The following is a 13,605-nucleotide window of genomic DNA, read 5'->3' on the forward strand; positions in this document are numbered from 1 at the left end:
AAAGAGAGTACTAATATTTTTTGGTTACGTACTGAACACAAAAAAATAAGTAAAAGATCCACTTATTTATTTTTTTTAGGAAGAAAAATATTTTTTAACACATTAAATATAGATTGCACTATTTTTCTTCATATAACGACCCACTAACCATACACGTGCTACTCACGTGCATATTCTTCCCGCCAAACAATTCCCGCCAAAATGACTCCTCCCTTTGTTAAACCCTTCTTCCAAAAAGAGAGAGCAAAAGCCACAGAGAGAAACACAGAGAAGAGTGAAATTTTAGAGAGAGAGAGAAAGATTTCTAGACAGAGAAAGTAGAGATGTCGGGTTGGGACGAAGGAGCAGTATACTACAGCGACCAAGCTCAGTTTCCTCACGGCGGCGGAGCCACAGGAGACGCCGAAAATGGAGGGACGAGCCGCCACGTCATTCTCCGGAAGTTCAAGGAGTTCATCAGAAACTTCCCTGATAAATCTCAGCCGAATGTGTTTCCTTATAGAGAAGCTCTGCTCGAGAACCAAAATTATCTCATTATTAACCTTTCTGATCTCCTTTCCTATGAAAGGGACCAAACCCTACCTGAACTCCTTCGACAGAACCCTGCAGATTACCTTCCTCTGGTATGCACTAGTTATATTTCTATTGTGTTTGTTAGCCGTATGTGGATGTGAATTTGTTGTTGTTGATGAACTTGAGAGTTTGATGGATTTGATTAGTTCCTTTGTTGTAATTACATTTGGATTTGTTGAATTGAAAATGAATGTTTATGTTGGATTATGATTTACGGCTGTGAATTTGTTGTTGATGAACTTGAGAGTTTAATGGATTTAGTTTGTCCTTTTTGTTGTAATTACTTGTAGATTTGTTGAAATGAATGATTATGTTGGATTATGACTCTGTTGATGATTTAGTTTGAATTTTTTGTTGTAATTGCATGTTGATTTGTTCAAATGAATGATTATGTTGATTTATGGCTGTGAATTTGTGGTTGATGAACTTGAGAGTTTAATGAACTTGTTGTATTGACATTTTGATTTGTTGAAATGAATGATTATGTTTGACTATGATTGTGTTGATAGTGGAAAAGGATACTGATTTATGACTTTTTTATGGTTTATTTTATTTTAGCTTGTGTATATACTAGTATAGTTTTGCCCTTGAAGTTTATTTAGTTAGGGTTATGTTTGATGTGACAAATAATGGTGGTCAGATTGATGTATGCTCAAACATAATTTACTCCATGCTTAACAAATGGGTGTAATTTTCACAAATTTTACTTTTCAAAAATGTAAATGTATGCATTTGTGGGATTTGCATATGTTTGCATTTGGAGTTATTAAATAGTTGCATTTGGATTTGGGGCATGGTTGTTAGGTATAATTAGTTAAAATTGAAGGTAGTGGGTTTGTCCTTATTCACTGCTGAAAGGCGATATTACTGTTTGAATAGAGGCATGAGAAAGGTTTTGCTTTGACATAATAGTTTTTACCCCTCTAGATACAGGTATTACTTTATTTATTTCTTAAATGTGAAGTGAAGAATGACAGGTACAGAATTGAAACGTGTAGCATATGTCTAGCTATGTCCTCCTATAGGTACTTGCAGTGCTGTCAGTTGTGCAACCAATTCTAATCATTTGTTATAGGTGAATGGCTCGTGAAACTTTAGCACTTGTTAAGGAATTGTTCTAGATACAAATTGGCCTTCGTTATTTGTGGAAATTAATGCAGTTTATGTGTGGCTGAACTAAAGTTCTTTTTGTAAGTGAAAAGTATGGTTAAGATCAGTGTATTGTTGTCTTCAATTACATGAAATATTGTAATATCATTAATCCAGATTTTCTCAAGAACCAACTACTGAATGACACTTGTTTTTTTTTTGTGTCCTGGGTATCTAGTTTGAAACTGCAGCAGCTGAGGTTCTTGCGAGTTTGAAATCAAGGGTAGCTGGTGAGAGTGGAGAAATGGAGGAACCGGAGATTGGTGAAGTACAAATACTCTTGAGGTCAGAGCAGGATTCACTGTCAATGCGTTCCCTTGGGGTTAGTTTCTGTTTGAGCATTGCCTCTTTCTTGATTATCTTGATTTTCTCTAATTGATGCACTCATCCCCATATTTCTATAATCTTTTTTTTGTTTAGGCACAATGTATATCAAAGTTGGTCAAGGTATCTGGGATTGTTATTGCTGCATCAAAGACTAAAGCGAAGGCAACCTATGTGACCTTGCTATGTAAGAACTGCAAAAATGTGAAGATTGTCCCATGTCGTCCAGGGCTTGGAGGAGCTATCGTACCACGTTCTTGTGATCATGTTCCTCAGGTTTTTGGAATGAAAACTGTGGGGACTCTTAATTTGAAGTTTAATAAGGATGACATTCTAATGGTAGGAATTTTTGCAGGTGGGGGAGGACCCGTGTCCTATTGATCCATGGGTAGTGGTTCCAGATAAAAGTAAGTACGTTGACCAGCAGACACTTAAATTGCAGGAAAACCCTGAGGTGAGGAAACATTTAATTGCAGAAGAGAAGCTCGACTGCAATCAGCAATGCCCTTCTTTATGTCATAATCTCATTTTATTTGTGTTTTTTGTTGAGGTCATTATAGGATGTTCCTACTGGAGAGCTGCCAAGAAATATGCTTCTATCTATAGATCGTCATCTTGTTCAAACTATAGTGCCTGGTACAAGGCTGACGATAATGGGGATCTACAGTATTTTTCAAGCTTCGAATTCGTCAACATCGTAAGAGTCTACCAAGTGATTAAAGGAATTCAATTTTGTAGTGTTTGTCATTTCATTGTTATCAACTTTTTTTTTAATGTACGGGTTACTATGTTCTGAACTGGGATGCAGTCACAAAGGAGCTGTTGCTGTGAGGCAGCCTTATGTTAGAGTTGTTGGATTGGAAGAAACAAATGAGGCCAATTCTCGAGGGCCAGCCAACTTCACAGTAGATGAGGTAATTTCTAAATTATCAGTAGCATGTGGTAATTGAGAGCTTTAAGTTAATGTTAGCACCCGTGCTTTCAATTGAGTAGACTGCATATAGATAATGGTCTCTACCTACATACCCCCACAACTCACAGCAGAAATACTTGCAAAGAAGCTTGCACATAGAGTGGACAAAACTGGGGAACATTAAGTAATGTTGGTCAAGCTATAAACTGTGGGGGAGGATTTACCTCTGACCTCTGTAGTCTGTACAGATCAAGTGCTGAATGAATAAGCTTTAAATTTACAAGATATAACAGCTTGCTAAAAGCATGCTGATATGTTGCCATGCTGTTTGAGTCTTTGGACAGCATTATTTTTTCAATTTTGGTGTTGGTTTTAATCTGTTTGGATATTATTCCCTTGTGCATCAGTTCTCATGGCCTTCCTTTTTCAGAAAGAAGAATTCCTGAAATTTGCATCCGATAGTAATGCTTATGACAAGATATGCTCAATGGTTGCTCCCTCAATATTTGGGCATGTTGATGTCAAGAAAGCTGTCACGTGCCTTTTATTTGGAGGGTCAAGGAAGGTATGCCATTTTCCCTTCAATGTCAATTGTTCTTCGTTTATTTATTGGTTAATCTCTAACTCTGTTTGTACAGTTCTTACCCGATGGTGTAAGATTAAGAGGTGATATCAATGTATTGCTGTTGGGGGATCCCTCAACTGCTAAATCACAGGTCAGTTAAACTCATTGATTAAAAGGCGGCATTGTTGATATGAAATTCCATTTTCATGAGAGCCTCTTATTTTTGCTGAAGCATGAGAGCAATTTAATTTGGCATTTGGTTCTCAAGATTTTTTATTGTTATTCATCCTTGTTTCTATTTCCAATGCAAATGAGAGTCTGAATTATTTTATTTTACCATGTAGTTTCTAAAATTTGTGGAAAAGACAGCCCCAGTAGCCGTATACACTTCAGGCAAGGGATCTTCAGCTGCTGGTCTCACAGCTTCTGTCATTAGGGATAATAGCTCTGTAAGTCTCTATATCTACCTTAGTCTAGAAGCCATTTCAGATACATTCCATTTTCAATATATTTTAAAAATAATGAGTTTCTTTATAACAAATCAGCGTGAGTTTTACCTAGAAGGGGGAGCCATGGTCTTGGCAGATGGAGGAGTTGTCTGCATTGATGAGTTTGACAAAATGAGGCCAGAAGATAGGTAGATCATAGTTAGAGCTCCTTTCTTTTTTCGACTATATTATCTCATGAGAATTTCTAAAGAGCTTCTTACTGGTTACTAGAGTTGCTATTCATGAAGCAATGGAGCAGCAAACGATTTCCATTGCGAAGGCTGGAATTACAACAGTCCTTAATTCAAGAACCTCGGTGCTTGCTGCGGCTAATCCTCCATCTGGACGCTATGATGATCTCAAGGTCTCTATAATTCCTTTCAATTGTGTTTATTTTTTTACAATTTTCTGCATCTTGTGTTGGCATAAAACAGGAGCTGAACTGCTATTTTCATTGCAGACTGCACAAGATAACATTGACTTGCAGACAACAATTCTTTCAAGATTCGATTTGATTTTCATTGTGAAAGACATCAGGAAGTACGAGCAGGACAAGGTAAGACAAAATCCTAGCACTCTCAATTCTGTGGATGAAATGAGCATTTTTATGGTCTGGACTTCACTTTGATCAAGAAATTAGGCGTCTAGATAGTGTACAGGGCATGAAATCACGAATAAATGGGTATTTAATTTTCAAAATATTTTTATTGACATAATTTGAAGCAGGCTTTGCTATTTTGCTTATTTTAGTAAAAGAACATGCAAGAATGTGTTTTCACTTACTGAGTGTTTCTTTTACTACAGCGTATTGCTAGCCATATCATCAGGATCCATGCATCTGCTGAAGCTTCTAGGGATGAGACTGGAACTTCTAAGGAGTATAATTGGCTGAAAAGGTTGGTTCTTAATATGGCTTAAAGTTATGCACTTAATTATTGTTGTAACTTTTAAGTTCTAAATATTGAAGCAAATGAGTTCCTGTTGCAGATATATACAATATTGTAAGACCAATTGTCATCCGCGACTATCAGATTCTGCAGCCTCAATGCTACAAGAAAGTTATGTCAAAATTAGGCAGGTAATTATATCAACAGGCTCACTATGGAGATTGTCCAGAATTAGACTTCCAAGAACATTTCAGTACAAACCTTGATTATGAAAATGCTGTACATCTCTCAGTGATATTTGTTTCTTCTGTTATCTGCTACAGGATATGAGGCGGCAGTCAAATGAAACTGGGGAGGCAGCAGCAATTCCAATTACTGTGAGGCAACTAGAGGCCATAGTGAGATTGAGTGAAGCTCTCGCAAGAATGAGACTGTAAGTAACCACAATTATAAGTTGCTTCTTTGTCACTTGCATAGGATCAAATGCTTCAAAGTCTATCATACTGCTATTAACTATGCCATTTAAGTTGTTTAGGAGAAGTCCCTTTTGCATGTATTTCTTTTCACTATTATCTTTATCCTTTCTTTGAGCTCCTATACAAATGGTTTTTTAATCAGTAATCTACCTCTTTCTTATCATGATTTTAGCTCCCAAGTTGCAAATGAGGATCATGTTTCAGAAGCAATTAGGCTCTTCAACACTTCCACAATGGATGCAGCACGATCTGGAATCAATCAACACATAAACCTTACTCCTGAGATGGCAAATGAGATAAAGGTTCGTCTCTTGTGCAACCAATACTCACATTAATTTTTCCAGCTATACATCCTTCCAATCACAGAATCTAACAGTGTTAATTTTTTTTTTGTGGATGAATAGCAAGCTGAAACCCAAATTAAGAGAAGAATGGGTATTGGTAGCCATATATCAGAGAGACGGCTAGTTGATGACCTGACCAGGATGGGCTTGAATGAATCGATTGTAAGGGTCGTCCTTTCAATGTTTCACATATATGCCTTTTTCATAATATGTTCCTCTGTTTGCTCCATTCATTTGATTTTTGGTGCCTTCAGATAGATTTTTTTGGTAGTAAACCAGTAGAAGTAGATTTATTTAACGATACTCTTAAAACCTTGTGCTGATGCAAGTGCTAAATATTGCCAGGTAAGAAGAGCACTGATAATTATGCATCAAAGGGATGAAGTGGAGTACAAACGAGAACGGAGAGTCATAGTTCGAAAAGCCTAAAGATTTTATGTCGCAAGGACAGTATCCCCAGTCGACTGATCATCAAATCACATGTGATTTGATGATTTTTTATGCCCTCAGCAAATCAAGCAGAAATATTTAAATTGTGGATTTAGATACTGCCTTCAACACCTGTACATTAGTCTCTACTGATTAGTGAACTGCAAGTGTCGAAGGGTAGGAATGCACATCCACTCTGGCGACTGGTTTGAGTTCCTTTGAGCAATCTGATATATTTATTTGTGACTGCACCAGTATGCCCATGTGTTCTAAACTTTTTCTGCAATTTCAGCAGGATGTAGAATTGTTTTTTTTTAATGTAATTTTGATTTAGAGTAAAACTATAACCTATGCAGCAAATGATCGTAGAATTTGCACCAGGTAGCTGACACTCTCCCAAAAGTTAAAAGTGACAGTGCAAGAAATGGATGCAGCCCTAACAACTCTAACTGCTAGATACAACCATCTAATCTTCAACTCCTCATTCTTGCATCATTCCTCCTTTCTTAAAATATCCTTGTCCTCAAGGAATGAAATTAGGAAACCTCAACTAAATAGAATTGTAGTCTTCCCATGTTGCATCCTCTTTAGGAAGTTGAGACCACTGGACCAAGACTTGAGGGACTGCCTTATTTCCTCTCTTGATCATCCTTCTGTCAAGAATCTCTTGAGGCTTCATACATTGTGAAACTTCAGCAAATGAACCTGGAACTCCTTTGTAATGAGGCTCCTATCCACTTCCTCTTCTGATGCTTCACCTTGGACATAAGGAATGTGTATATGAGGTGGTTGGCCATAGAGAGCTTCATAGGGAGTAGTTTGAATAGTTGAATGGAAGGTAGTTTATACCACTATTCTGCTAATGACAAGTAGCCAGCCCAGTCCTTTTGACTATCACAGCAAAAACATCTTAGATATGTCTCCACAGTTTTGTTTAATACCTCTGTCTGATCATCTGTTTGAGGATTGTAGGCTATGGATGTGCTCAATGTGTCGCCCCTTGCATAGAAAACAAGTCTTGCCAGACCTTGCTCATAAACATCGGATCCCTATCACTAATGATGTTTTCGGGCATTCCATAGAGCTTATACACCTGATCTAGAAAGAGTTGAGCCACATAAGTAGCAGTATATGGGTGATTAATGGCCAAGAAGTGTCCATACTTCGTGACTATCTCTAATACTACCTAGATAGTTGTCTTCCCCTTAGACTTTGGGAGGCCATCAATGAAATCCATGCTTATACTAGACCAAGCTGTGCTAGGTATCTTGAGAGGTTGTATGAGACCTGGATAGGCAGAACTATCATATTTACTTCTTTGGCAAGTAGCACACTGCCTAATGTAGCTAGTCGCGTCCTCCTTAAGCCCGTTCCGGTAGAATAAACTACTTATTCTTTTGTAAGTATTCTCTATCCCAGAGTGTCCACCCACTGATTTCTCATGCCAAATATGGATAATCTCTTTCTTCACATATGAATCATTTCCTACCACCAATTTGCCTTTTCTCCTGAGCTGCTGGTTTACAAAAGAGAACCCCTTCATGCCATCCTTTGGATCATTTATCTTTGTCAAAATCTCTTGTAGAAGAGGATCAGTTTCCCAGGTCTTCTTGATTTTCTCAAATAATTCTGTCACTACAGGTGTAATCATAATTATAGACACTTGTCCTAATTGAACTCTAGACAGTGAATCTGTTGCCTTGTTCTCCCGACCTTTCTTGTACTCTATCTCAAAATGAAATTGCATGAGTTTAGCAATCCATTTCATTTAAGCCCCTGTATGCAACTTCTGATCCAACAAAAATTTCAAAGCCTTCTAGTCTGTTCTTACTATGAATTTCCTTCCCCTTAAATATTGTGCCCATTTGGTAACAGCTATCACCAATGCATGGAGTTATTTGTCATATACAGACAACCCTTGATGTCTAATAGACAAATCCTTACTGAGATATGCAAATGGATGGCCTTCTTGCATCCACACAGCACCAATTCCATAATCACATGCATCTATTTCGACTATAAACGCAGAAGAATTATTAGGCAAGACCAAGACAGGAGTAGAAACCAAGGGATCTTTTAGTTTTTCAAAAGCTTGAGTAGCTTCATCAGACCACTGGAACCCCTCTTTCTTTAAGAGATTTGTTGGAGGCTTGCTGATCACCCCATAATGTTGTATGAATCTCCTGTAATAGCCTGTTAGACCCAAAAAACCTCTCATCTCCTTCACATTTTTAGGTAATGGCCTTGACTGCTTCAATTTTCCTAGGATCTGTAGCAACTCCTTCAGCAGAAATTACATGACCCAAATATTCTACCTTGCTTGCCCCGAAAGAACACTTTGACTCTCTCACACATAGCTTGTGTTTAACCAATAACTCAAAAGTAATTTTAAGATGTTCCAAGTGTTCAGACAAACTTTTGTTGAATACTAGGATATCATCAAATTAAAAAACACCAATATAAATTTTCTGAGATGTTCTTTAAGTACATGATTCATAAGGCTTTGGAAGGATGATGGAGCATTAGTAAGATCAAATGGCATTACCAAATACTCGTAATGGCCCTCGTGAGTTTTAAAAGCAGTCTTGAAAATGTCTTCATTGGCAATTCTTATCTGGTGATAACCAGATTTGAGATCTATCTTAGAATAGATATGTGATCCACCTAACTCTTCCTAGAGTTCTTTAATGATGGGGATTGGGAATTTGTCTTTAATTGTAACCTTATTGAGGCCCCTAGCTATAATCCACACAGAGTCTCCAACCCCCATCATTCTTTCCACCAAACATAACAGGTAAAGCATATGGACCTATATTATGCCTTGTTGTAGCATATCTTGCACCAAATTCCCAATGACATCCTTCTTTGTGGAAGAGTATCTATAAGGCCTCATGTTGGTAGGATTGGTGTCTGCTTCCAGGGGAATATTGTGATCAAAAGGCCCTCTGGTTGGAGGAGCAAACCTTCTGGATCAGCAAACAATTGAGGATACTCTTTGGTAAGAGATTGAATAGCTGAAGGAGTGGACATCTTCCATTCCTCTTGTTCTTCCTCCACGGGCATTACCCTGATCATGAACAGTTGTCCACCAACCTTAGCCATCTTAACTAGTCTCTTAGCTTGTACAGTTCTGACTTTATCCACACAACCCATGAAAATACATTCTTGCCCTTTTATAATGATATCTTAAGGTCAGCTCTTGGAATGATAGCATCCACATTGGCATAGTTTTATTAAAATTAACGGGCTTCAATGGAAAATCAAGAATATGTTTATCGCGAAAGAAGTATCCAAATTCAAGCCCAAAAAGAAGAAGATTGTGTCACATAAAGCCCCAAAAGAGAGCCCAGAAAGATGGACGTTCATAGTCAAAGTTTCCTAATTTAAAAGTTTTTTATTTGAAAGTTTCCTGATTTAAAAGTTTCCTAGTTTAAACTTTTCTAGTTTAAAAGTTTCCTAGTTATTATTTCCATAAAAATAGGAATTAAATCTCATTCTTATTAGGATAGGCTTTCCCTATAAGGTTGTAAGATAAATCCATCGTCACCACACACAAAGGTGATTAGTCTTATACTATCTGTTGTCTCTAATTTCTTCGAAATATGGGTCTAGATCACTTTTGATCTAAGTTCTTGAATTGACTCTATTAGTATCATAATTAGTTTTAATCCGCTAATTTTGAATACTAAGATCAATTAGGGTTCTTAGAATTTTTCTTGAAATTTGGAGATTTTATTATCGGAATTCACATATCTTTCAATTTCTCGTCTTTAATCTTAGTAATTTCTCTTCTGCGTTATTTTCTTGTTTATTCAAGCAATCCGATTCTTATCAATTGGTCTACCTTGCACAACCAAGATTTGAGATCCGAGCCATTGAACCTTGAAAACTCAATCTTTGATAATCTGCACATGTTGCTCATGAAATAACCAGTAGCTTGTTGAAATCCTACTTGGTAACTCATCTGAGCTTATCCATGGCCTCCATTTGTTGGAAACTGATCCTGAGCCCTTCCTTGTATTTGTAATGGAGTTGAAAAACCCTATCTTTATTTGACCAGTGAACCCTGATCCCAACCCTGAAGTTTGAGACATGGCTCCCTTTAAGGATGATTGCAACTAATGCAGAGACCCTATCCCCATTTGATAACCACCAGGGATCACCATGTTAGGATTCCCACCAACTTGTGAAGCAGAGACCCAAGCCAATAGGTGGTCTGAAGGAGTACAAATCTCACCACCATTTACTTCTTCAACAGTTTTGCCTTTTATCATTTTTCTTCACAGCATTAAGAGTTTGTTTCAGCTCCGAGAATGCTTTCTTATGGTGTACCTCTATTTGGTTTTGTCTAACCGTGAAGTTAGTCATCTCCATGGCCATCATATTCAACATATCTTTGATTTCTTTCATATTAGCATTTTTTAAATCTCCCACAGAGCTCAAGAAAGTGCTCTGATACCAAATGATGCAGTTATGAAAGAATAACAATGAAACAGTGCAAGAAATGGATAAAGGAAAAGAGATAAACTTGTAGGCTAAGCTATTTCTACTTCTAGCTAAACATATTGTCATTTCATAAAGAGAAGGGATAATTATAAAGCTCTAAATAGCCAAAAGAAAGTTGGATCACTGCCACAGCTGGCAACTCTAAGAAAAATAGTAGAAAATAACAAATAGGACCAAACATGTCCTATTCCCACAATTAGAAGAACCTAAGTGGCCAATCCTAAACCGCTACAAGCCAACAGATAAAATAGACTTAACTGAATAAATAAAACTAATAAATAATGTAGCCCTAACAACTTTACTGCTAGGTACAACCTCACAAGCTCTGCATACAACCATCTAAGCTTCAACTCCTCATTCTTGCATCATCTAATCACTATTTTAATATACTAATCACTATTTTCATCAGCCTTATACATTAAGGTTTCTACTGTTTAGTTTATTATATTAAAAATAACATAGATTGCATAATTTCTAAAGATAAGTTATTTATTTATAAAAATTTCCTCCATATTGTTAATTAGAAAAATCGTTTTGAACTTCTTAGCCTTATCTGACCTCTTTTTATACTTCTTTTGAGCCGAGGGTCTCCCGAAAATAATCGTGCTACCTTGGTAAGAGTAATATTTGCATACACTTTACTCTCTCCAGACCCACGATGTGGATTTCACTGGGTTGTTGTTGTTGTATTGTTAATTAGAAAAAAAATGAGGAACCTCATTAGTATTTTTATCATTTTTATTAGTTTATCCAAGAATAACTAATGTCGATACCATTATTCCATTCTATAATATGAATAACATATTCTGATACCAATTACTAATCCTAATATAACATCTCACAAAATAAATAATCAAATAAAAAATAACGCAATATCAATCTTTTATTGCATAACAACTATCTATGTTTGTCCAACATACCAAACGACCCCAAAAACCAAATGAAATCATCATTGGGATAATTTCATATATATACAATAAAGTAATTAGTTTATAATAAATATAACGATGTTTCTATTTACACAAAAAAATAACCAAAAGAGGTCACGAGCTGAACACTATAGGGCCCAATTCGGCCCAAGACCATAAGGCCTTTTTTGCTTCCTTTTCTTTTCTTTTTCAATTTTTTCTTTGTAGTGTTGATTTTTTTTTTAAAAAAATAAAATCATTTGGTTGTTTTTTTTGTTGAGTTTTTTTAAATAAAAAATATCCTCTCTTTTTTTCAAAACTTTTTTCATGATTTTTTTCATCTATTAACATTTTATAAATGGTGTAAAAACATGTAGATATAAAATACCAATAATTATGCAGTGTATATGTAATGTATTGTTTTTTTATAAATAGTTATGTAATGTATTGATATTATATAAATAGTTATGTAGTGTATATTTAATGTTTCTATATTGCATAAATCGTGTATAATATATATCAATATTGTATAAATGGTATATAAACACACACACACACACGCACACACACATATATATATATATATAATGTACAAATAATTATGTAGTGTATATGTAATATATCGGTATTGTATAAATGTATATAAATATGTATATATGATGAATAAATAATTATTTAGTGTATATGTAATGTATTGATATTATATAAATGTGCATAATCATGTATCAATATTATATAAATAATATATAATGTATCGATTTTTATTTGATTATTATGCATTCCTACCTTAATAAATAAAAGAATAAATAGAAAATAATTAAACGACATAAGTATTTATTTTTCCACAAAAAAAGTGAAACAATTATAATTTTTTTAAAAAAGGAGCAAAAAAATAAATTAGAACAACAATTTTTTGTTCTTTAAATAGCACAAAAGAATATTTTTTTTTAAAAAAAATAAGAAAGATAAAAGGCCATGGCCTTTTTTTTTGGCGAAATGATTTGACAGACTCCTGTACTTGAATTTATTTGTCAGTTGAACCCTCCTACTCCACAATTTGCTAACTAAATCCTTAAACACATCAAAACACAATATTTTAAACCCTTTTCTCCTCTGGTCAGTATACGTGTAATAAACTCAATTACACGTGAAATTTCATGTCATTTCTTAATGCCACATAAGAAATTAGGTGTTAAAAAATAAAAAAAGATCAATTTTGTAATTTCTGAAATTTTTTAAATAGCCATCTTCTTCATATTTGATAACAAATTGAGCATCAAATTCATACCCAATAAATTTTAAAAATTTCAATTTAACTTATAAATTCAATTACAAATTCACCAATACAAACCCAAGAAACTCCAATCAATTTTTTTAATTAATTTTACAAATTAACAAGACCCATTTGTTATTTTTCAAGCCTTTTCAAACTTATCAATGGAGTTTTATAATTTTCAATACTCATAATCACATTCACATTATTCACATCTCTTCTTTGAAACCAACTAACAAAATAGTGACCTCAATATTTTTAAAACCTAAAAAATAAAATTTTCAGAAGGGATGGGGTTGGGGGAAGAAAGAAGAGATTAAGGATGAATGATTTGTATCAAAAAATAAGAATGAAATAGAAAAGAAGAAGAGGAGGAGAAGAGTGGATGTGGTGGGTAAATTCGATGATTAAGAAAAAAGTGTTGAAGAAAAAAGAAAGTTAAGGCTGGGTGAGGGGTGGAGGAAAGAGGGCTTGTGGAGAAGAAGAAAGGTGTGGATGGATGGGTGGATGAGGGAGAGAGGACTGAACAAGATATATATTTTTATAATTGTTTAATTGATTTTTTAAAGTAAAATCTTGTTCTAATTCGCTTTCAAACGCATGTAATCACGCATATTTTCAATTCAGCAATATTAATGTCATATAAGCTTAACCAATGATCAAAGGAATTTAAAATATTATGTTTTGATGAATTTAAGTGTTTAGTTGGTAAAGTGATGAGTAGAAGAGTTCAATTAATAAACAGAATCAAATATAAAAATCTCTTAGCT

General features: G+C 35.0%; 1 protein-coding gene across 1 annotated transcript; it reads left to right on the forward strand.

The window, feature by feature from the left end:
• The first annotated feature begins 255 nt into the window (after positions 1-255).
• LOC129891492 (DNA replication licensing factor MCM5) lies at positions 256-6,495 on the forward strand. Its single transcript, XM_055966877.1, has 18 exons — positions 256-623; positions 1,901-2,044; positions 2,143-2,322; positions 2,402-2,500; positions 2,607-2,743; positions 2,855-2,960; positions 3,390-3,524; positions 3,598-3,675; positions 3,869-3,973; positions 4,070-4,161; positions 4,244-4,376; positions 4,473-4,568; positions 4,817-4,908; positions 5,000-5,090; positions 5,223-5,332; positions 5,548-5,677; positions 5,780-5,881; positions 6,065-6,495. Exons 1-18 carry the CDS (start codon positions 324-326, stop codon positions 6,146-6,148), a joined length of 2,214 nt encoding a protein of 737 aa, XP_055822852.1. The 5' UTR covers positions 256-323; the 3' UTR covers positions 6,149-6,495.
• Positions 6,496-13,605: the final 7,110 nt, after the last annotated feature.

Source organism: Solanum dulcamara, chromosome 6 (genome assembly GCF_947179165.1).
Source record: "Solanum dulcamara chromosome 6, daSolDulc1.2, whole genome shotgun sequence".
In the NCBI taxonomy this organism is placed as follows: Eukaryota; Viridiplantae; Streptophyta; class Magnoliopsida; order Solanales; family Solanaceae; genus Solanum; species Solanum dulcamara.